The following is a 26,094-nucleotide window of genomic DNA, read 5'->3' as shown; positions in this document are numbered from 1 at the left end:
GAAACTTTATTGCTGGAACAGCACAGCAGGTCAGGCAGCATCCAGGGAACAGGAGATTCGACGTTTCGGGCACAGGCCCTTCTTCAGGAGAGTAACCCACCCATACCCATTCTCTTACCCTATTAGTCTACATTTACCCCTGACTAAAGCACCTAACACACACATCCCTGATCACTATGGGCAATTTAGCATGGCCAATTCAACTAACTTGCACATCTTTAGATATGAGAGGAAACTGCAGCACCCAGAGCAAACCCACGCAGACACAGGGAGAATGTGCAAACTCCACACAGACAATCACCCAAAGCTGGAATCCAACCTGGTCCCTGGTGCTGTGAGGCAGCAGTGCAAACCATTGAGCCATGAATAGATAGGTACAGCAAACAATTAAGGGAAGTAAATGGTATGTTTGCAGTTGTATAGGACCTTGGTGAGGCCATACCTGGAACACTGCTCAGTTTTTGCCTTCTTAACTAATGAGAGATGTACATGACTTGACAGGATTGCAACAATGGTTCACTTGATTGAATTTATGGAATGAGGGAATTGCCCTTTAAAGAGAAACTGAGGAACCTAGGTCTACACTCCCTTTAGACTTTAGAAGAATAATAGAATCACAGAATAGTCACAGTGCAGAAAGAGGTCTTTCAGCCCATTGTATCTGCATTGGATCAGAATTCTCAATCTTCTAAGGCTGTGGATCCTCAGTCATTGAGTACACCCAAACTAAGGTTGACAGATTTTTGGACTCCAGAGGAAACAAGAGATGTCAGGATTGGGCAATAAAGTTGAGGTCCTTGGTCTGCCATGGTCTTATTAAATAGTGGGTGGGCCATGTGGTCTACTCTAGCTCCTATTTCTTGTGTTCAAAATGTCATGGATTGTTAGAATTCTCTACCCTAGAGAGCTGTGGATGTGCAGTTATTAATTCTATTCAAGGCAAAGCTTTATAGATGTTTGGATACAATGGAAGTTACCACATATTATGACAGTGTGGCAAGTTGAAAAACCTAACGTTGAACAATGGAACATGCTCAAAGCATTGAGTGCCCAACTCCTGTTCCTGTTTCTTGGGTTCTTATGATTGAGTCCAGTGCAAAATTGTGGATTGTTCTAAAGGGATTTGGAAGCTAGCTATCTTATTCTTCAAAATTAACCTCTCCTTGCACAGCTCTCTGTATACCCTAATTACTCTTCTGGTTACAAGTGCTGAAATGTTTGATATGTTCTCATTCCAGATTGTGCACTTGGCATTCAGCCAAAGGTTTATGTTTCAACTTCAAATCCCATTGTGCACATTTTGCTTTTACCAGTATCCCTGAAATGTTTGTTTAGTTTCACAGTTTGTCCAGTAATGTTCAGTTTTGCAGTCTTACAGATCTGGGTCAATCTTTAGTCAATCTTAGATTTGAAAGGACCAGAACCAAAAGCAAAACTCCATACTGTGTTTGCCTAGCAGTCTATGCACAAACCTACATGAAAACAAGACAAAAATCAAGAGATTTTGAGTGCAGTGATTAAGGTCTGTATAGTTTACAAGGAACTTTGCTCTGATCGGTGATAATGGTGTGCGACCAAAATAGAAATCTAAGTCAGTAACTGGTGTTACCTCTTCACAGTCTTTGCCCATGTCGGTAACTGGAATTAATAGATATTTAGATGCCAAGATGTTTGGATGGCAATGCACATGTGCCATTGTGCTCACCACAGAGTTCTCAGCCAAGGACTATTTTCTAAAAATGGAACTGTAGAAATCTAATAATAGGAACATGGAAACTGTCTCTGGGGAAGCCAACAGTTCTTTCATTCAATCCTTTACATTTTGCAAGTTCAACCTCACCTGCGGAATTTCAAATTATTAACCAATAACAGACAGCAGGGTAATAGAACCCTATGGGACCACATCAAAGGAGAGAAGTCAGAATAATTTGTTTTCAAAACATTGAAATGCTGATTGAGCCCCTTGCTTGGATAGCAAAAGAGGATTTTCAAGTCTCAGAAGACTATCCTAGGAATGAACTGCTGTTAAAATAAATGTTTCATAAAGTATCATATTCATTATGCAAATCAACAATTCCTTTGCAAGAAATGAAACTAAAATCTATTCACTAAAAATCAGCTTTTTCTTTTCATCACCAGTTTTGCTCATAATTTCACATGAAATAGTTGAATGTTAAGGTTTTTTTTATGCTCAGGAGGCCATTTGGCCCACCATGTCTGTATCAGTTCTCCAAATGAATGAAATATTTATCTTCTTCATGTTTTCTGATCAATTCTTATATTTAACTGCTTGTTATATCTATTAGCACCAGAGTTTGTCATTCTTTGCAAGCTTTGAACTCTCTGCATTTGATGGGAACGGATTAGGTGAACTATTATAAAAGGATGGCTTTAATTTCTCAGTCCCTTGGTTGACTTCCGATTTTAACAGCACAAAGCATCTTGGAATTCAGAAAAGAGCCTTTAGTATAAATATTAAACCATGTTCTATGATGCCAATAGGAGGTTGGTGACAATTTGACCCAGTAGTGAGTGAGATACTAACAGTACCATGGTAGCACATACACACTTAGAAGTAAATCAAATCCTTGTCTTAGTGGGGTCAACAGAGGTGGAATCTTCTGCTCCCCTCCCCCCCCCCCCCCCAGCCCAGGACAAGTGTAGAATTCTATTGACCAGCTCCCCAGCTGTGACTTGTCTGTGTGCAGGCAGGTATTTCCTTAATACCCATGTGAGATCTGGGCCAACTAAACATCTCCTCAGTCCAGCGGTCAAGGAGCATTTTCCATCTGTTTACTGAAGCAGCTGACCGACACCATGTCAATGAGAGTTGAAATATTCTGGACCTTAAATTAATCCCAATTAAATTGCCAGCACAAAATCCACTCAAAGGTAAATCCAATGTGTCAGATTAAGTCATGCCTTATCTGAAATAATAATCAATTGAAAGTAAACTCAACTAGCCTGCACACCACCAAAGTAAAAGGTTAAGAAAAGGCAAGCCTCAATTCTAATGCAAATTCAAGACATCAGGTATTGTTTAAAAATGATCATAGCTAAGCCCTTTTAAACCATCGAAAATTAGTGTTTGTAATGACTCCCTGTCCATCATTTAGTTAAGTTGCAAAATTGAACCATGGTGTAGCTATATGTATTTAAATACATACAAAAATCCAGAGCTGAATTGTACCAAACATTGGTTATGTAAGGGTTCAGGGAGATGCATGGAAATTTGCTGTCTGTGGATTCAAGAGTTATCTCATGCAATTATACACTGCTCACCCTCATATGTATGCACCAAGACTCAAAAGTGTCACTCTTGTACTATTTTGCACTCACCAGCAACAAAATTACTTGCCTTTAGGATCTACCAGGATTCCTGCTGGACAATGCCCCGGAATTACTGTGTCAGTACCCTTTGACTTGAATGAGGACTACCCTTCGACCCTCAGAACTGACTATTTGAATGAGGCATATGCACTCTGATTGCTGCATGCTGTAGGTATTTTATGATGTGGCATTGTGTCACAAAGCAGCATGTCTGTCACCTTGACTGATCACTGCTAGCAAACATGACAAGCTGCTGACTTTGTATCAGTGCTAAAAGGCAAGGTAATGCACAAGTACAGTGAGCCAGTTCATTCTGAATGATGGAGCGATGCACAGAAATGCAAGGCAATGTGGAGATGTCATGAGAATTCAATTAGGAACAGCAGGGGTAAGCAACCACTAAGAGAGCAACATAAGAGACCTGAGATATTCTCTGTCCCAATCTATGCGCTGGGTGCCTGTCACAGTGTGCGAAGTAGCTTGGAAGCTAATTTCAATGCAAAGCATTGGCACACTCTAAAGGACAGAATTGAAGTCAACAGCTGTATTCTAAGTGAGTCAAATGTACCAAGATGATGTGGTGAGGGTGGTGCAGGTCTTCCAACAATCTCCATGGTCGGAGAGTGGTAGGTAGTGGTCCTTGGCTTTGGAAAGTACCCTCAGGCACTGGTGACTGCTGGCCAAGATGGAAACCCAGTGGAGCAAAAGGAAAGCTGGAGTGCCAACTTGCCACTTGCTCCAACTTACAGGTCAGGAATTATCAACATCTAATTTCTCCCCACCACATTGGAGAATAGCAAACAGCATGTAAGTGAGGCAAGAATAAAATGTTGCAATATGAAGATGGTCCTCTTGCCACTCAATTGTGAGTTTCTTATCTTACTTTTCAAACCTTCAGTGAGAAATCATACATTTTAGTCCCGACGTGGGGAATCTCATCTTGCCAATCTCGCCATATTTTTCTAACTGATTCACCATTGTCCACGTCATTTAGATGTTGAGAAAATTTAGTGCTAAATGTCTTCAAGAATCACAGACCCTGAGGGCTGAACCTTTACATATTTTGGCCGAGTGTTTTTTATGTTGAGTTTCAGAGTTGTATTCGCTTGACAAGGCAAAGCTGGTTTTCTCATGGGATTGTTGCAAATTCACCTCATTTACTATGACCACACCCCTACGCTATCCTCTCATCTGATGCCAGTCTGATTCTTCCATTCATCACTGCTATCCCTGGATTCCCAGTACTTGTCAAGTACTCACAGTCTGGAGCTCCCCTGCACATTTTGTGACATTTGCCCTGCACATTGCAGATAAGAGGGAATTGGAGTGCTGCTTTATGGACAGGGACATAGAGGTCCTTATAGATGGGATACTGCAAAGGAGGGTCAACTCTTCTTCCAGGACTGACAGTTAAGTTCACAAAACCAGCCCCTTGTCTGAGGTTGCAACCTTCATCAAATGCAGTCCCAACTGTCTGGCATGATTTGCACATCAAAGCTACAGGAAGGGCTATGAACCAGGGTAAACACCACCACCCTCTCTTTGCTTTCTCACACTCTCTCTCTATCTCTTTCTGCTACTGCATCTGCATCTCACCAAGGCTCATACTCGACCACTCTCACTATCCCACGCAACATTCCTTCACTCATTCTCATCCGCTCACCCCTCACAGCACACTAACCCTGACTAGACTTTGTTCCTCTTATCACGTACTCAGGACATCTCACCACCTTTCCCCAACCTGCAACAGCTCTAACAGACATACCAGTCAATTCTGTGCCACTCAATCTCTCACTATCTCTCATTCCGGGAGGAAACAGCCCACAATAGGGCAGAAAGACATAAACTGGTTGCTCAGTTGTCCAGCGCTCACCCCTCACCACTGCAAGGAGGGAACCTCTGACTATCCTGAATGGCTGACAAACTGTTCCAAGACCCTAAACTGAGTGTGGACACTGCCCTTGGCTTACTGTGCTGGAATCCCTGACTGAAGTTTCTGCCATTATCTTGACTGTAGCCTATACCCCTTAGCCTTTGAGACATGGGTCCCTGGCTACAGCCTGTACAGGTGTGTTGCCACATACATGGCTAACACATGATATAGCTTGATGCAGTACAATAAGTACAGCAACATGTCCAGCCCCCTAACTAATGACTGCTGACAAACACAACAGGCTGGTTGAATTTGTGTCTGTGTGATATTTTTGGCAAGAAAGTAGCATTATGAGATTTTAAAATGCATCTGATAGGGCAGAGTGCTGAAACCCAAGGCAAGGAAAGACAGGAGTGCTGTGAGATGGGTGGAAGGGAACGAGCGCTCGAAAATCAAGCAAGGATCTTTGAGATGCAGCCTTGTCCAGTTCATGAGCTGAGTGCCTGTCCCTGTGTGTAAAGTGTCCTGTAGCAGCATTACATTAAAAGGTGCACTCCAAAGTCCAGATGCATAATCTAAGTGTGGATGATGTAGAGAAGCTTGCAAATATAAATGCCAAGATCCATGGACATGGCGTGCTTGCTTTGAGATATTATCAGGTGGAGGCCCAGAAGAGCAAGCAGATGTCTCTGTTTGGATTCTTAATATCTAGTTTCTATCCAGTGGCTGGGACAATGGAAGCCTGCACATTAATGAAGTGATATTAGGTAGTAACGAGGATAATAATGAGTGATAATCCCCATTAACAGGCCCATCACAGCTCACCAGTAAGGATTTTGTCTCAACACAAGAGCGTTGTTTGGAAATGTGCTTTATTGGTCTCGAAATAATCCAACTGAAATCTCACCTGATTTTCCCAAATTTCTTGCTGTAGCCCACATCATTCAAGGGCTGGGGAGAATCCGCCCTGTGATCCCAAATGGGAATGCACATAATCTGCACATTTACACCATATCAGGTAAGTCATGTGAAGTCCAAGGTCCAATTTACAGATTTTCAAGTCTGTTTGCTACTAGCATATAGCTTGTTGACAGCTTTATCTTGACAGGATCTAAAATATACATCTTTACCATTCTAAAGTTAACAAATAAAATAGTGATTGCAAATAGAATTAAGTCAATATTAAAAACTGGAACTGAAAGAAGTTTTTGGGAAGGGAGCAGGGGAACATGTTTAAAGTCTATGTTAAAACCCATGGTTTCTCACACCCTGTTGACACTCAATACAGGGACCTTAAAGACATTTTTGCTCTCCATCACCTGTCTGTCATTTATTTTAAAGTGTATCTTCACAAACACTTTTACCTTGCTATTTGAAATGTAAGGAAATAGTGGAATGTTTCCTGAGCTGATTTTTTCCATTGTCAATAGGTTCTGGTTGGGAACTTCTGGTTCAGAGGCAGATTTGCTGCAGTGTGCTTTTACGTCTTCCCAGCTGGTGGTGTATTCCTGTTTGGATGGTTTGCAGCTTTCTATGTGCAGATTTCAGGGCTTGTCTAATGACCAATGGTAAAAGATGGACCAATGATCAGTCGAAACAGAGCAATCAATTTCAAGATTTGCATGAAACGATAGCTTATTACATGAAATACAGTTTGTTAACATAGCAGGCATAATTGCTTTGGACCATCAGAAGCTGTGCATCCCTTGGGAACTCAGACAGATCTCAACACCCTCCACTCAAAGACTATGTCACCATCAGATTGTGTGGGGTTAAATGCAATATTAACATTAACTCCTTCAGCTCCTTCCTTGAGGGGATAGAGGGAGGAGGGCTATCCTGACCTGTAGATAATCTTTAAAAAGGGTTCATCTATTGGAACCTCCATTTTGCGACTGTGATTCCTGAGCTCTGGAAAATGGGCCAACATCTATTAATTTTAAATTTGCTTACCAAGTGCGCTAGAAACATGGAAATACAGAAAATAGGAAGAGTACGGTGGCACAGTGGTTAGCACTGCTGCCTCGCAGCGCCAGAGACCCGGGTTCAATTCCCGCCTCAAGCAACTGTCTGTGTGGAGTTTGCACATTCTCCCCGTGTCTGCGTGGGTTTCCTCCGGGTGCTCCGTTTTCCACCTACAGTCCAAAAATGTGCAGGTTAGGTGAATTGGCCATACTAAATTGCCCGTAGTGTTAGGTGAAGGGATAAATGTAGGGGAATGGGTCTGGGTGGGTTGTTCTTCAGAGGGTCGGTGTGGACTTGTTGGGCCGAAGGGCCTGTTTCCACACTGTAAGTAATCTAATCTAGTAAGCCCTTCAAACATGCTCTGCCATTCAATATGATCACGGCTCATCATCCACTCAGTACCTGTTCCAACTATCTCCCCACATTATTTGATCCCTTTATCCCTGAGAACTATATCAACCCCTTCTTGAAAGTATCTAATGTTCTGGTTTCAACCTCTTTCACTGGGGGGAGAATTCCACAGGCTCACCTCTCTCAGAGTGAAGAATCTCAGTATTCTAAGTGAAATGCATCATCTGTCCAAGTCAGGACAGGTACATACTGAACAACGTTCTGTCAGATCAATGGCAGATGCATGTGGTACAATGGAGGTGCATTCACTGACTCTTTATCTTTAACCTCTTTGTATTCCCCTTTCCAATACTCTCCCACCTGTTTTTGTCAGGCAGCGCAGAGCTGGCTCTGAGGCTGGTTCCACCCAATTCTGAGTGAGCACTGATCAAAAAGTTGGGCTTTCTATTTTCTAGTGTAATATTTTGCAACGTGGACCAGCTGCTGTGGAAAGATAAGAATAGATTAAAGGAATAATTTTATTTAATATATTTTTCACTCATGAGTGTTTTTTTTAAATACCAAGTCAACAAAACATGCTTTGTATGCCAAGAGCAGTGATACTAATCTTGATATTGGAATACGATTCAGCATTTTCAGAGCAGATATAATTTTACTGACAATTAACTGATCAAAACACTTTATTTCCATGAAGCTCTTTGAAAAACATATAAACATGTCCTGAAATGGAAACACTTAAAGATACATGTAGCAGTGCAATAAAAATGAGGACTGGGACATGGCTTCAGAGACAGTAATCTCCAGATTACCCCCAGGCCCACACAGTAGAGTGGGCAAGGATTGGAAGAATAGTGTGTGGGCTGATCAAGGATAATATGTGGCTGAGAGATGATGCAGGAGGGAGGGCTTTAGATTGCTAAGGCACTGGGTCATTGAACCAGTACAAGTTGGACATGTTACATCTGAACAAGAATGGGATCAACATCCTCATCGAAGAGTCACTAAGTTTGGTGGGGCAAATTGGCTAAATTGGCAAGGAATGGGATCCTGACAAGTTATTCAGAAGAGAAAGAAGCTGAGATGGAATTATAATTTAAAACACTAATAAGTGAATGTGCAAGGCAGAAGAAACGTAAGTAATTATGACTTTACTAAGACTAAACAGAAGATACTTTAAAGCAAGAAACTTGAGGATGCAATAGACAAGCTGAAAGCACAGTTAGACAGAAGGAAGTATGATATTATAACATTGAGACAGATTTGGCTGAAAGTGGGCAGTACTGGCAGCTCAACATTCCTTCTTATTGAGTATTCAGATGAGACAGTGAGGGAGGTAGGAATGGGTATGTGGGTGTCCCAAAACTGACCAAGGAATAAATTAAAGCAGTGAGGAAAGATTACATCTTGGAATGATCATCAAATGCGGTCAAATGGTATAAATATAAAAGGAGCAAACACATTGTTTTATGGTTTATAGTACACACCTAACAATCAAGGAACAATAGAGAGTCAAATGGGTAATCCAATTTCAGAGAAGTATAAAAATATCAGTAATAGCAGAGGATTTTAGCTATCTAAACCATAACTGGGACAGTTCTAGTGTATAATATAGGAAGGGAACAGAACTCTGAAATTTCATCCAGGAGACCTTCCTCAGTCAGTATGTAGAAAGCCCAACAAGGTTGGGGACAATTTTGAACCTATTTTCAGAAATTGACTTAATAATCTGAAGCATAGAATGAAAGACCAAGGAGTTTTTGCTGAAATGATTTAACGCACTAAGTGACAACTGGAGTACTGCACGCAGTTCTGGTCACCAGATTATAGGAAGAATATGATTACACTTTAGAGGCTACAAAGGAATTTTATCAGGATGCCGCCGAGACTGGAATGTCTGAGCTATAGGAAAAAATGGAGCAATAATGGCTGAGAGGGTACCTGATAGAAGTGTCTACGATTATGAGGAGCATAGAGAAGGTGAACAGGAGTCAAGAACCAGGAGGCACAGATTGAAGACAAAGAGGTAAAAGGCTAAATGAGGATGTGAGAATTTTCTTTTTCACTCAGAGGATGATGGAAGTCTGGAACTCTCTGCCGGAAAGGATCTTTCTGTCAGAAATTCTCATAACATTTAAACAGTTTTTAGATATTCACTTGCATTGTCATAGCATCCAAAACTTTAGACCAAGAGCAGAAAAATGTGGTTAGTGCAGCCAGAACTTTGTTGACCTGTAGGGACACAATGAGCCGACTGGTTTCTATCTGCATTGTAAAAGTCTGTCAGACAAGAATAGACCAGTTAATCAAATATCTGCAGAGGGTCAATGCTAAAAACTATCATTAAAGAGGAAATAGATCAGATCAGCCACAATCTTATAGAAGGGCCTAAGTCAGCTCCTACTTTGGGTTCTTGTATAGATAGAACTTTCTTAAATCAGAGAAAAAGACTCTCACAAAATAGTCTTCTTGCTAAAATGCAATAGCCACTTCCTTTAAACTGGCCACATTTATCTTCAGTCATGTCAAACTGCACCAGTAAAGTTGCATCCCCATAACTGGAGGAAAGATTCCATCTCAATAGGTTAAGATATCAGAGGTCACACAAGTAATCATAACAATAAACTGCGCCATCTCCAAATTTAAAAGGCATACTGACAAGTGCAGTCTAAACTAGAGCTTGCCACATATTCCACATATTCCTGGAGATTTCATGACCTGACTTCCTGCCTCCAACTATACTCAGCCTTGGTCCAAACCTCCACTAACGGTTACCCGACGTATCCATCGTCATGGTGTGGCAACTTTGTAAAATGAATGCTTGCTTCATTGCCCAAATGGGTATTTTTAAACTTGCAGTCAAATGACTTTTACCCCCTGTGTCTAATAATTTTGTTACTAAAATACTGAGGTGACTAAAGAATATTATTTTCCACAGTGTCTTTTCTCCTACCTCACCTGTAGCAGTATCCTGGAAATTTGTCTTTAGCTGCTTTAGTTTCCAGAATATCTTATTGGTTTGTCAACCCCTAGTCTAAGCAGAGGTAGCATGTTCCTTGTTTCCTGTCAAAGACCAAAATGAGAGGAAACGTGGAAGATGGCGGGTGGTTTGGTGAGAGATTGTTGCTTGGGTCCAGAAGCTTATTGTGCTGGTAATTAAAATCTATCAAAATCCTGAATAACACAAATCATTTCATTTTTACCACATTGAACAAAGTGACATTTCTTAAACGAAAATTTGAAAAGAACCTGCTGACTTTTAAAAATTGTTCAGAGGAAGGGAAATTGAAAGGAGGCAAGAATCTGACAGCTTTGATATTATGGAAACAATAAGTTACAGTTATCAAAATTTTCATTCACCAATTAGTTTGCAGGAGCTGGGAAATGTCCCACCTCATTCTGCATACTGATTGTTAAAAGGCTTGCTTTGATGCTCTGGGATATGGTTTCAACTATTCAGTCCTTATGCATCACAATTTTTACCCTCCCTGTCCTATCCAGGCCAATATGCATCCACTCTCCACCCTGAATGGCTCCTTAAGCCTTCTCTCCTGATTTAATTACCCTGCCCTGCCTCATGGGCTCTTATAGCCCCCATGCTAATCTAATGCCAATGCTTGCCAACCTAATCACCCTTTTCCCTTCCCCACTCAACTTCAAATCAGCAATTATCCATCTCAGGCAGACCACAGATGCCATGTTAAGATATAATAAATACAAATTCTAAATATTGATGATAACCTTCAATATAATTACATAAAACACTTATAGAAATCCATTCAAATCATTTAGTTCCCTTCAAGAACTTAACATCTTATAAAAACAAACTTGTACTCATAATCTCACAAAGAAAGATAATCTTTTAATAGCCTTTTTAAATTGTCAATCCCAACTGTGTATTTATGAACCCTGAGAAGAAAATAGAAGAGAGAAACATTAGAGGCAGCATAACAAAAATCCATGGGGGTAAATTAATAAACGGCTAATTTATAGACCAGATGTTTGCAACTCCCACAGACAGCCTTTTATAAATTGCTAAAGGACTGATGATTTAAATAACTCCATACCTTGACAGTTTTGAAGATTGAGTCATCTGAAAATTTAACTGGCATGCTTTTGCTCCCCTCATTTGAATCAATGATGTAAATTGTAAAAAGCTGCTGTTTCAACATAGACCTGAGGAACTCCATACATCACATCCTGCCAATCAGACAAACCTGTCTGGGAAAATTCCTCCACATTCATAACAATATCAAGATCGGCAGTAAGGAGTTACATTGCTATTGGTCGGTTGTATTCATCAGGTTTATGCAGAAGTCCACTTCTGTAGATGAATTGTGGTTCAGGAGTTATCAGCCTGCCTACCGAACCTTGAATTCTACACCTGAATTGATGTAGGAGAAATCATGGTAATAAATGCACAACAAAAGAAATCAATTAGTCAGAGGATAACTACTTTTGGTTTCCACATCAAGCATTTACATTGCCTGACCCAATCTCAAGAACCAGCTTTGTGTCCTGACCAGTATGTATGAAGATCATGACACACAAATCATGAAGCAGAAATTCAATTTCATAATTGAATATGGGGAATATTCATTGGCAAAATTAATACCCTTCGGCAATCCTATTGAAATATTTTTCAATCAATTATTTTGATCTTGCATCCAGAGTTTAGATTCTACTCCCTACAGTGTGGAAACAGGCTCTTTGGCCCAACAAGTCCATACCAATCCTTTGAAGAGTAACCCACCCAGACCCATTTCCCTCTGACTAATGCTCCTAATATTATGGGCAATTTAGCATGGCCAATTTACCTGACCTGCACATATTTGGACTGTGGGGGGAAACCCATGCAGACAGGGGGAAGAATATGTAAACTCCACACAGACGGTCATCCAAGACTAGAATTGAACCCAGGACTCTGGCGCTGTGAGATAGCAGTGCTAACCACTGAGCCACTGTGCAGCCACTTTAGCAGCTCTGGAAAATGATCAGCAGGTTAGAGTATCAGTTCAGTTGCCCCAGTCTGAATAAAAACTTAGCTACTGCAGATACTGCTTTGGTTGTCTGGCAAAGAGTGTGTTGTGATGCAGTTTTTCTTCATCTTTTTGAAGATTTCAAATTGACAAGATCAATTCTTATCAATTGCTCTACACAGTGATGTGTTGTGTTGGGATCTTTATGGCAATAGGAAAAGGATGGGGAAGAACTGTCTGCATCAGTGCATTTGCAGATGGACTTGATTGCTTTAAGCTTTGGAAAGTGTTTCTGCAGCTTGAGGCTGTCACGTCAAGTGTTGCAGACATCTGCAACCTCGTAAAAGGAGGGCTGTTCACTCACTGTTGAGCATATGTTACAATCAGCTGTGAAAGTGCTCAGCAATATCGACCTAGTCTGCCTCTGAGTCTTTTCAGGGCATCGCCAGTGACTTAGGATCTTCTGACTAGCTGCACATTTACCCACAAGGCAAGTCACTGATGGCTTGTTTGCGAGTGCTGACAGATATGTCAATCTCCCCTCCAATAGCCAGAATAAGCAAACACTGGAGTTCTTCTTTCTGGCTGGATTTCCAACATAGTGAACCAAATGGATTATTAACAAGAATCAATGATATCTGTCATGGTTATCAATAACAAAACTAACTTTATATTCCAAATTTTATTCATTACTTTCACAATTCAAACATTATGGTGGGATCTGAGCTCGTGCTCCTGAGCATTAGCCTTCCTCGCTAAAGTTAATATTCCAGTGACATTATTACTGCGCTATCACCACTCCTCAACTTGCTACTCATTTCCTATAAAGGATGGAGGAATAGTCATGAGTGGTGCGCTATAGTGTACTTAGCGAAGGTAGCTGTGACACACATGCATTTTATATTCAGATTGAATCAGAAAATCATTAAAACGGTCGATGATGTGATTAAGCTACCCCTTTAACAAAGTTATGCTGTCCTTGGCTTTCTTTTCAGTGGCTGTAAATGACACAGACTCAAAAAAGTCTGGGGTTGAAGGGTTTTAGGGCCAATCTGATAATAGCTAATAGATACTGCCTCAGACAGAAGGCTTTCAAGATTAAAAAAAAATACTTGCATGATGCAAGTGGGGGTGGCCAGTTCTCCCAGCTCAGCTTTTCTCTCGTTTAGTTAGGTTTTTTAGCAGTAGTGTGGAAAAAGCAGCTGGACCCAAAGAAGCAGGTCCAGGCTGGTCCTGTAAGACCCTATGGTTTATTTACCCTTTTGTGCCAAGGGGTGTTTAAGAGGGATTGTTGCAAATATTTGCAGCATCATTAAGTTGGGATGATTTCTTGAGTTTTCGGAAAGGTTAAGTTATTTGGTATTCTGTTTTCCATTGTTTGTGTTTCATTCGATAATCTTGTAAATAAATTCTGTTTTGTTGAAAATTAAGTGGTTTGACCAGCGGCATTTCTCCTGGAATATCCAGTAAACACCTGCTTAAAACAATTGGCAAAGTTAGGATCCAGGCTACCTTCATGAAATATTTTGTGGAGATCTGGCCTGGCCCATAACAGACTGGGGGCTCTTTGCAGGATTTGTTCTATGGTTCTGATTTGTGATTAGGGTTGTTGGACCTGAAGGCAGCAAGTGGTAGGTGTTAGTGTATTTTGTTCCGGGTGTTGAATTCAGTTGATTTAAACAGTGCTTGGGATCGCAATGCTTCTTCAGTCACCAAGACTATTCTGTGGGTGGAAGAAGTAACCTTGGGGGTTTTACAAAAGGCGATTAAGGCCAAGCTGCTGGAATTAGTAGACAAGCTGGAGTTGGAGCTGCCTCTTTCCGTGAGGAAAGCACAGATAATTACAACAATAGCTCAGCATTTAGATTTGCTGGAAACACCATCAAAATCTTTGGAGATGGCTACAATTCAATTGAAAATATAGCAGCTTGAGTTAGAGGCAAAAGGCAAGGAAATGGCAACAGAAATGAAGCAGCTTGAATTACAATTAAAAGCAGAAAGAGACAAAGAGACACAGTTTGAACTTCAGAAATTGGCATTTAGGAGTTCAAAAATTCAATTCCTGAAGTAGTGCGAACTCATGTGCAAGAGTAGAGGGTTAAAGTGGTAAGATTAGCAGCTGAAATAGCTGATGATTATGAGTTGGTCCATAAATCAAAGTTGGGCTTCCAAAATCAATTTCAATTCACAGAAACCGGTGTAAAGAGAAATTCTCATGTGGAAAGGGAAAGGTAGGTCTTAAAGATCATAAAGATAACTTACTACAGGGTAGAAAGGAAACCCTTGAAGGGGAAAGCAAAGTTAAAACACTCTGGTGTTTTCACTGCAATAAAGTAAGCCACATGAAATCACAATGTTGGTGTGTTCAGAAAAGCACTATGACTCTATGCCAGAGTAGGAAAACAGGATAGCCAGTGAATTTTGTTGGAGTGGTATCGGAAAGCACAGTGGAGGCTAGAAAGCTGCACCAGAATGTACAAGCTGACGGAGGTTGGTTAAGGAGGAAGTGCTAGACCTTCTTAAACCATATACCTGCGAAGGTAAAGTTTACTCATATAGGCCAGGGCCAGCAGGTAAAGAGGTTACAATATTAAGGGATAAAGGATCCTCTCAATCTGTGATGCTGAAAGATGAGGAGATATGTACTTCAGAAGGACTATTGCCAGAAAAGTTACTCATAACGGGAATTCACAGTGAGTGAAGCAGTGCACAGTTTTGTGAAGTGAGGTTAGAGTATCTAGGGAAGATACAGAAGCTGTGGTAGGAGTACTGGACAAACTCTCAGCTCCAGGAATACAATTTGTCCATGCTAATGTTACAGCTGGTTCACAGGGAGGATTGCTGCCTCTGGTGGTTGAAAAGCCAATGGAAACTCAGGCAACTGAAATATTGCAAGACACATATCCTGGGATGTTTCCCGGCTGTGTGGTAATGAAGTCACAAAGTTATCAATTGAAACAGGAGAGATCAAAGAGTACAGATAAAAAGTTGAAGTGGAATTAGCAGAGACCCTGTTTGATCAGATGGTGGAGACACACCAGGAGCAGATAGATGACAAAGCAGACATCTTTAGCTCAGATAAATTAACTGAGTTATAGCAGAAATATGAAAATGTAAAGCAATTGTATCAAAAGGCATACACAGAAAAAGAATCCAAATGTATTCCTGTATGTTATTATCTTAAAATGATGCCTTAATGAGGAAATGGAGACCATCACATATCCAGGTAGATGAGAAATGGGCCAAAGCTCATCACATCGTATTGCCAGTGGTTTACAGAAAGAAAGGGGTTGTGAGTAGCACATGAGCTACCTCTAGGGTGTCAGTTAGGAGTGAAAAAACTCAAACTAAAATACAAAAGCATTTTTACTGGACTGGACAACACAAAGATGAAGTTGAATTTTGCCAGACATGTCATACATATCAGGTAATTGGAAAACCACAAGTAGCAATAAAACTTGTACCTTTAATACATATTCCTGCATTTGAGTAACTTTTTACAAGAGCCTGAATGGATTGCGTAGGTCTCCCATCTCAAACATAAAGTGGGAATCAGTATTTGCAAACAATAATGGATGTGTCATTTTTTTTCATTAGATATGGACAACTGACAGAGATACAATTAAATCAAGGGTCCAATTTCACATTAAAATTATTCAAGGAAGTTATGGACAGGTTAGGAATAAAACAATTCAAATCTACTCCGAACCTTCCAGAATTGCAGGGAGCGCTAGAAAGGTGGCATATTGAGGCCTTATAGTCAGGTCTATCCAGATAATTGGGATAAGGGAATTCCGTTTGTGCTTTTTGCAATCGGAGATGCGCCAAATGAATCAACCAAATTCAGTCCATTTCAATTAGTTTTTAAGAATGAAGTGAGGGGACCATTCAAATCGATTATGGAGAAATTGGTAAGTTAGAATTCAGAGACCTCATATTTGGACTATGTGTCAAATTTTTGGAAACGATTAAATAGAGCTGGGGAATTGGGTAGATAGCATTTAAAATTATCACAGCGTACAATGAAACAGGAAGCAGACAAGATCTCAAAAATTCACAGTTTTGCTGTCATGGATGGGGTATTAGTATTATTTTCAGTGATAGGTGTACCTTTAAAAGCAAGGTTTAGTGGACCTTATCAAGTTGAAATGAAATTGAGTGAGGTGAACTATTTAATAGGGATTCCAGAAAGAAATAAATCTCACAGTGTGTGTCGTGTGAATACGCTTAAAATGTATTTTGACAGGCAATGTGTCATTGGTTACAACACAGAGGGAAGAACCAACTTCAGACGATTCTGAATTGGACATTCCTCAAATTAAATTGGACACTGACGAAGTTATCAAAAATTGGGATAAATTATTGAGTTACCTTCCAGAGGAAAATCAAAATGACCTGAAAGAGTTATTAATATCACATGGGGAGATAAGTAGAAATAAGTTGGGAAATACTAACCTAATTATGCATGATGTAGAGATAGGAGATGCTGTTTCAATTAAGCAACATCCTTATAGGTATAACCCTCTAAAGTTGGCACTGGTTCAAAAGGAGATAGAACGCATGCTCCAAGACGAAATGAGTTTCTGTAACTGGAGCTCACCCATAGTAATGGTGCCAAAACCAGATGGTATCCAACGGTTATGTGTGGACTATCGCAAAGTCAATGCTGTTACAAAGACTGATGCATATCCGATTTCACGTTTGGAATATTGTGTTGAGACGGTGGGACAAGCAACTTATAAGTTGGACTTGCTCAGAAAAGCAAAGGCAATTTCGGCTTTCATAATGCTGAATGGACTGTATCAGTCTAAAGTCATGCCATTTGGCATTAAAAATGTGCAAGCCACTTTTCAGAGATTAGCCAGTACGGTCATTGCCAGACAACCCACTGTGCCTTATATATCAATAACCTGGTGATTTTTAGTCACACATGGAAGGAACATTTGCAACATTTATCAGACTCAGTCGATCGACTTTGGAAGGCAAGTTGGTGATAAACCTGGTTAAAAGTGAATTTTCCAAAGCCCAAGTCACCTTCCTGGGCCATGTTATTGGTCATAGACAAATGGCCCTATGGGATGCAAAAATAAAGGTGGGTTTCCCATACAATCTATAAAAAGAACAATACTATGGTTCCTGTGACTAAGTGGATTTTATCGAAAATTTGTACCAAATTTTAGCAGTGTGGCTGCTCCACTCACTGAATTGCTAAGGAAAGGCAAGAATTTTCAGTGGACAGCCTGAAAGCTGTGTTAACCACTGCCCCAGTATTAGCCACATCTAATTACGCAAAGCCATTCACGGTGGCTATCGATGCAAGTGATGGGGGTGTTGGTGCTGTGCTCTTGTAAGAAGATGATGAGAAGATAGAAAGGCCTATTGGGTATTTCTCCAGGAAGTTAAACATTTATCAGCAGAAATACTCAATGGTTGAGAAGGAGACTTTGAGCTTGGTTTTGGCATTACAACGTTTCAGTGTTTATGTTACCAACAACTCAGTAACGTATCTGAGACAATCATACACACTGGCCATAACCGATTGAAGTTTGTGGAGAAATTTAAAGGCAAAAATGCCAGACTGTTTAGATGTAGTTTGTTGTTATAGCCATTCAAGTTAAAAACTGTACATGTGGCAATATGAGAAAAAGTGACTGCTGACACATTGTTGATACTTGAATGAGAAACGGAAGCATTCGGTGGCAGGAGTACAACAGACTGAAATGCTATGTAGTTGTGCATATTTGCACATTTATAGTCAATGTAATGTATATGTGTGTTTTCGACTTCAAACAATTTAGGTGTAAGCGGTTTTAAATTGAAGTCATTTTTGTATATTGATAGTTCTTTTTTTAAGGGGATGGCATGACAAAGCTGCTCCTTTTACAAGGTTATGCTGTCCTTGGCTATTATTTTCCAGAGTGATCATAAATAACACAGACTCCAAAAAATCTGGGGTTGAAGGGTTTTTAGGCCAATTTGATAATAGCTAACAGATACTGCCTCAGGCAGAAGGCTTTCAATTTTAAAAAAGAACACTTGTACAATGAAAGGAGAGTGGCCAGTTCTCCCAGCTCAGCTTTTCTCCGGTTTGGTTTGGTTTGGTGGAAAAAGCTGCTGGACCTAAAGAAGCAGGTCCAGGCTGGTCCTGTAAGACCCTGTGTTTGATTTTACCTTTTGTGCCAAGGAGTGTTTAGAGGGATTGCTGCAAGTATTTGGAGCAGCATTATTAAGTTGGGATGATCTGTTGGGTTTTTGGAGAGGTTAAGTTATTTGGTTTTCTGTTTTCTGTTGTTTAAGTTTCATTCAGTAATTCTGTAAATAAACTCTGATTTGTTTAAAATTAAGTGGTTTGACCATTGGCATTTCTCCTAGAATATCTAGTACACACCTGCTTAAAACAATTAGCAAAGTTAGGATCTGGGCGACCTCCTTGAAATGTTTTAAGGGCTCTGGTCTGGTCTATAACAATGGCTAAATGGGAAAGTAATGAAGAGTACAGAAAGTGATGCTGCTGAAAGTTGACCGAGTTTGTGAAGTATTGCGATGAAGAAGATTTAATAGGACAAAATGACAGGCACAGGAGGAGGCTGAGATGTATCACAGCTATAGTTGCATCAGCAAACGTACTCACCTTTCCTGATCTGGTTATGTTGTTCAACTGTTTCCTGCACTGTGTCTATAATCTGGCACACTGGTATGTTCATGGTGCTCATTTCTTTAGCCACCTCCAATCATGCCTTAGTAAGGGGGTAGTCTTTTTAGTCTACTTTCTGGGGAAAAGTTTGTCATTTCCCTCTTTTACTCCTTCTATGAGCAGTCATAATTCCTGCTACTCTTCGTCATCTTCCATCAAAATGTCTCCAATTTTATTTTGTACACTGTCTCTTTAAACATACCTGGGATAGGTCATGCAGGTATACAGCTGCTGCACAGCTTGGTAACACAAAATTCAGAACTCAAAGCCAATTGGTTTAATTGACATTTTTCAGATCACTTGGTTGACTTGAGGTTTGCTTTGTGCAAATTTATCTTGTTGCTCAAAATCTGCCTTTGATTAACATCAGGGCTTTTGATTTTATATGTACAATAGATTTTATTTCTACAAGTGATTTAAAGTATGTACACAGCACCATGTGTAACCTTTAGCTAGCTTGAGGAGTGTAAGCATAGGACATGAGAGCAAATCACTCATTTGATCAAACCTGCTTCTTCCTTCGGTCATGTTTAATCTTTCTTAGAATGAACTCTACCCTACTCAATTAATCACCTGCGGGAGAGGAAAGGTTCATTGTAAACATTGCCCAAAAGCAATCAAACAAAGCTATACAGAATATTCATCCATCTTTACATCTCCATCATTTGACCTTGGTTTACTGTCCTTCACAGGTAACATTTACCTCCCCTCTACATCTATCTCCACTTATCTCAGCAACACAGGAATGATTTTGTCCTGTACACAGCCTGATGGAAGAAATTAAATCAAAAAATGTTTGCTATTGATACATGAAAGCATCCTGCACAACTACCAGAAAGCTGTAGCTTTTTTAAAAAAATGTTGAATGCTATTATGTAGCTTGATTTGTTTCTCTCTTTATATTTTACAAGCAAGTATTTGTTCAGATTCAGTGGTAAGATGCTACATTTTAAATTACCTTTATTAATGAATCTAAAATGAAAAAAGAGGGGGGATGAAAATTAAAATTTCTACCACTGGTTAACTGATTTCTCAGGAAAGGTAGCTTTTGAGTCTCTATATACAAAGTCAGAGGAAGTTATGAATATGATATATTTATGTATTAAACACTGAGGCGTGGAGTATGTTGGTAATTGTAGTATAAGTCATTTTTGTAAAATGTAAAGATTGTATTAAATAATTACTTATTATCATGAAATTATGCTCTTTTGGGCATGAGGTGGAAAATCTTCCTTATCTCTGTAATACCAACACTTTCATTTTTCACTTGAATGAGCATAATCAAAGGAAAACCTATGGACATTCATTTTTATGGCAAGAGCTCTTTCTTTGGCTGCTTTCATTTGACAAAGAGGCAATAATTCCTCTGCTCGATATTTCTTCAGTAAAGTAACAGCTTTATTTGGCAGCATGAGATGTACTCTATTCACATCACAGCTTTCCATCATGGCATTGCAGGTCTTACATGATGAGCACGTACACAGTTAAATAGGTTTCCTACAAAGATACAACATACAAAATCTGTTAGAGGTTTATAAATTAAGATTCTTTCTCTAAACACACTGAATGGTGACTTGTTTTGAATGCCACATTCAAAACTGAAAAATGCCATTGTTTAAGTATGCTCAAGTTATTGGATTCTGCAATGTGTCTAATAGATCACAGGCCTGAACAAACAGATTAGAGCTTACCTAATGCTCTGCAGTAGTATGATAGGACAACTTAGAGCACAAAACCCACAGGATGTTACAAAAATGCATGAGCACATGCCTCAGAACACGAGAGGTCCTTTTATGCTAGTGCAATTCCGCCATCATTGTTTTATGTTCATGTGCTATTTAGTTCTTTAAGGTAATTAAGCCATTCCAAATCCCAGCTTCAGCATTGCCATAAAGAATGAAATATTGGCTACACCACTGTAATTGTATCTCCATTGTCTGAAGAGCATTTTCTTTTCCTCCAGAGGTGTGGCAGATCTTTCAATGATAACTCCAGCAGATTATAATTATTGAAGGGGTCTCAAACAATATAATTTCTTTCATCAGCTGCACAGGTCTTTCATTCTTTGGTCATTAGTTAGAAGTCTTGGAGGAAAAGGCGGATGAATTCTCATCATGCTGATATCTTGCTTGTTCACTGAACTAATATTTCACATTTTCCTTGATGTTTGACTTGAAAAAGATTCAGTTTTTACGAAGGGACCCAAAGTGGAAATAGTTAGACTATCTGCAAGACAGATTTCACCAGATATAGTCACTGGACAGCATCGGTCCATAAGGGGAGAAGTTACCTCAGTTCCTGCAGGGCTTGTGTACTTAACAGCTGGGCAGGTCAGGCTTAATCTCATGCTGGAGAAAACATTGATCCCACAATGTAGCATGAACGTACAGAGTGACAGACAACAGATGGAGACTCACAGCAGCGAAATCATTTTTTTTGAGATAAGTGGCACATACAGGATAAGCTGCCCAGGCAAAGATTTCTCCTTTGCGTGTGTCAGGAAACCTGTAAACCAATGAGAAATAACTTGTGAGTAAATGGCAGTTTGTATTTCCCTTGAGAACGTAATTTTAATTTCAGGCCACAGCAAGGGAGAATAAACACATTGTCCTTTCCTGCCTAAGTCAAAACAGAAAATAGGATGAGTTATCACTGTGCACTGAATTGGATGCACCCAGCTGCCAAGCATAAGGAGAGTCTGAATTGAACACAGTACCTCTATTAAATACATTACCCATGTGTTTTCCAACAGCTGTTTTACTAAACTTTTACAAAGGTTCAAATTTTGCTGTTTGATAGAAACAAGCTGCAACTCCATTACAATTCCGGATCTGTCATAAATCAGATACATGTGAAATATTCCTCCCTCCGAAAAAATTGTTTTGACATTTAATTTAACTGTGACCACATACAGTGAAGAGGTTCACAGCTGGTTGGAGAGCTGTCGAAAACAGAAACGAAAACGTCTTCAATGCAAATTATTTGAAAGTTAAGGCATGTGCAGAAATGTTTGAGATATAATTAGATTTACCCAATGCATTGATATGCCAGTTAGAAGCTTCTTTTAAATGGTCCATGTCAGGTCAAAAATATCAGAAGTTATATGGTACATACTCCTCATTCAGAAGGTTAAGGTTTTGAATTGATACTGCCTACCTTTTATATCCACCTATTTCAATTAAATAACAGGTTATCAATCTTTTTATTGATATGTTACTAGGTAGGAATGTGTGGTTACTCGAATGAGGTGGAGTAAAAAAGTAGAGGTGGAGGAGTGGAAAGGAGCTTGTGTTCAATTTCTACTAATTGAATAATCTATTTCCTAATATAACATACCTCTCAACCATGCTTCAAGCTATTCTGAAAATTAATACATTTGCTTCATGAAGTGCAATTTCAGTGTATTTTATGAAAAAATCTTATCACAAGCTTGTTAAAACAGTAAAGAGCTCCCTTTTCAATCATGTTAATGCAGAATGGAGTGCTCTCAAGATTGCATTTGTGTATTTTGCATGTGCAACAGCTTAAAGTAATTCCTTGTTAATGCCTGCAGTATTAATAACTGCATTCTCTATGGATAATATATGTCTGAGGAAGGTCTAATTGGTGAGGATATTGTCCAGCCAAAGGTGATGGGAGTAGCATGATAAATGAGCGCCATTGCATAAGATTATACTTAAATTCATAATTTTGTTAAAAATCACACAACACCAGGTTATAGTCCAACAGGTTTAATTGGAAGCACTAGCTTTCGGAGCACTGCTCCTTCATCAACAACCTGATTTTTAACTTTGTACACCCCAGTCCAACACCGGCATCTCCAAATCTGGATAAAACAAATTAGCTATTCCAGAGCAAATACAGGCTGCATTGTGTGGAGGTGATATTAGATTAACTACAGTGTGGAAAGAGGCCCTTTGGCTCAACAACTCCACACCGACCCTCTGAAGAGTAACCCACCCAAACCCATTTCCCTCTGATTAATGCACCTAACACTATGGACAATTTTGCACAGTCAATTCACCTGACCTGCACATCTATGAACTGTGGGAGAAAACCTACACAGACACAGGGAGGATGTGCAAACTCCACACAGACAGTCATCCGAGGCTGGAATTGAACAGGTCCCTGACACTGTGAGACAGCAGTGCTAAACACTGAGCCATCGTGCCACCCTGATCTGTAGGATGATGTTCAGCTGGGTGATGAATGGACAGAGGCTCTATGAGTCTCATTAATGTCTCTGGTGAGGAAGGGAAAACATTAAAAAAATGGAATAGCATTACAAGCAAAGGTAGGAAAAGTAAGGCAAGTACTTATGTGTTAATGTTTTAACAACGAGCATCATAAAGGAGGGGAAATCAAGGGCAATAAATGTAATTTAAACCAAGGTTGCAGACCCAGGGAAGTTATGAAGCCAATAGACAGCATGTTCTAATGAAATAAGAAAGCCAAAAGATTTTATTAGGGTTGCAGAAGAGGCAAGAAAACATTTATTAAAACTGTGTCAAAAGTGGGAAGCATTCACATACCCTGCTGGGAGCAATAATCAACCAGGAAGAAAACCTAAAAGGAATTGTTTGTTTGTTTCAGTTCTTTCATGTTCATTCTGAAAGATGAAAGACTTAACAAACAATCCAGATCTTTTTCAATATATAGTTTCAGTTACATCACACTGTAAACTTTTGCTATAAATTCTGTGTGTTACGATCTTATACTCCACAACCACCTGATGAAGGAGCAGCGTTCCGAAAGCTTCCAAATAAACCTGTTGGACTATAACCTGGTGTTGTGTGATTTTTAACTTTATCTGAGATCACACACTTCTAGGAACAATTCCAAGACTCAGCACACCACTTGTTTTGTGCCTTTTTTTCATACTGTGACAATCATTTGGAGGGAGACAAGGGCACAAGTATATTTTTAAATTAATGCTTTGAGGTGTTGAATGAAAAGATTATTGTGTAGATTTCAGTCTGTGGCTGAAGTATCACCTGGATGCAACGCAGAGAGCAAAACCAAATGCATGCGATGCCGATCCGTAACAGACTCATAGAACATAGAACATTACAGCACAGTACAGGCCCTTCGGCCCTCGATGTTGCGCTTCCCTGTCATACTAATCTGAAGCCCATCCCACCTACACTATTCCATGTACGTCCATTTGCCTGTCCAATGAAGACTTAAATGCACTTAAACTTGGCGAATCTACTACCATTGCAGGCAAAGCATTCCATACCCTTACTACTCTCTGAGTAAAGAAACTACCTCCGGCATCTGTCTTATACCTATCTCCCCTCACTGTAAAGTTGTGTCCCCTCGTGTTTGCCATCCCCATACTTGGAAAAAGGCTCTCCCTGTCCACCCTATCTAACCCTCTGATTATCTTGTATTAAGTCATCTCTCAACCTTCTCTCTAACGAGAGCAGCCTCAAGGCCCTCAGCCTTTCCTCCTAAGACATTCTTTCCATACCAGGCAACATCCTAGTAAATCTCCTCTGCACCCTTTCCAAAGCTTCCACATCTTTCTTATAATGCAGTGACCAGACCTGTACACAATACTCCAAGTGTGGCCGTAATAGAGCTTTGTACAGCTGCAGCATAACCTCCTGGTTCCAGAACTCAATCCCCCTATTAATAAAGGCCAAAACACTGTATGCCTTCTTAACAATCCTGTCAATCTGGGTGACAACTTTCAGGGATCTGTGTACATGGACACCGACATCTCTCTGCTCATCTGCACTCCCAAGAATCCTACCATCAGTCCAGTACTTTGCATTCCTATTACTCCGTCCAAAGTGTATCACCTCACACTTGTCCACATTAAACTCCATTTGCCATCACTCAGCCTAGCTCTGCATCCTATCTATGTCTCTCTGCAACCTACTACATCCTTCGTCACTATCCACAATTCCACCGACCTTAGTGTCATCTGCAAATTTACTAACCCACCCTTCTAAGCCCTCATCCAGGTCTTTTATAAAAATGGCGAACAGCAGTGGACCCAACACTGACCCTTGCAGTACGCCACTAGTAACTGGACACCAAGATGAACATGTTCCATCAACTACAACCCTCTGTTTTCTTTCAGCAAGCCAATTACTGATCCAAACTGCTATGTCTCTCACAATCCCATTCCTCTGCATTTTGTATAATAGCCTACTGTGGGGAACCTTATCGAACACCTTGCTGTGAGATTTTCAGTCAAAGCAATATAATCCAGCAAAAATACGTACGGCTACAATAATACTGTTTTAGCTGCATGCACTGCTTTTAGTTAAAAACACCTTACATGTGTTATAGGTAAATGTATTTAATATTCTCACATTTACTTAATGTAAAGGTATCACACAGTGAGGAAGCAAATAGCTCACCTGCGATGAATAAATGACACTGACTCTGTTTCTGGATTTATCATTTTTCAAAATTATGCACAAACAGTGAAAGTACAGTTAAACATGCAGTAAAATTGTTAGTGGTGAAATTATACGCCCAATAACACAATTATTGCTCATTTCTGATGTATTAATCAGAAACACTATTAGCCACATTTGGGTTCCCAATTAAACATAGGAGTAGCTAGTGTCAAATATACGAAAACCACTGATTTTAAAATAATTGACTACCTTCATTCCAGACATGTCACTCACCCAGAGAGGTTTTCCTCTCTAATCCTCACCCTGATGAAGATAGTAAAAATGACCACCAATTTCTTCTTACATTTTTGTAACCATTGCAATACACAATATTCCTATTTTCTTTCGCATTATAGAATGATGGTTACATTTTCTTCTTTGACTTCTCATTCAGGTCATTTTCCCTAGGAAACTCCATCAAGTATGTGTGAAAAGGCAAACCTGAGATGTTGCTATTTTATTTTATTTCATTGACAGGACATAGGCAGC

The 26,094-nt window shown here is 39.8% G+C and overlaps 1 protein-coding gene across 6 annotated transcripts in view; it reads right to left on the bottom strand.

Moving 5' to 3' along the window:
- Positions 1-20,572: 20,572 nt before the first annotated feature.
- The window catches only part of LOC122563199 (chemokine-like protein TAFA-5), a 348,864-nt gene continuing 343,342 nt past the window's right edge, over positions 20,573-26,094 (bottom strand). For all 6 annotated transcript variants that reach the window (XR_015750996.1, XR_015750995.1, XR_015750994.1 and 3 more), the window contains one exon: positions 20,573-21,694. Coding sequence is in view for 1 of the 6 variants with exons in the window: in XM_043716747.2 (XP_043572682.1) it covers positions 21,686-21,694 (9 nt within the window). In the remaining 5 variants the exon portion in view is untranslated. The remainder of the gene's footprint in view (positions 21,695-26,094) is intronic.

Source organism: Chiloscyllium plagiosum, unplaced genomic scaffold (assembly GCF_037043375.1).
Source record: "Chiloscyllium plagiosum isolate Xiang-an unplaced genomic scaffold, Cpla_swu_hap1 HiC_scaffold_26, whole genome shotgun sequence".
NCBI lineage: Eukaryota > Metazoa > Chordata > Chondrichthyes > Orectolobiformes > Hemiscylliidae > Chiloscyllium > Chiloscyllium plagiosum.
The sequence above is the reverse complement of the archived record's forward strand: the minus strand, read 5'-3'. Positions and strand labels throughout refer to the sequence as shown.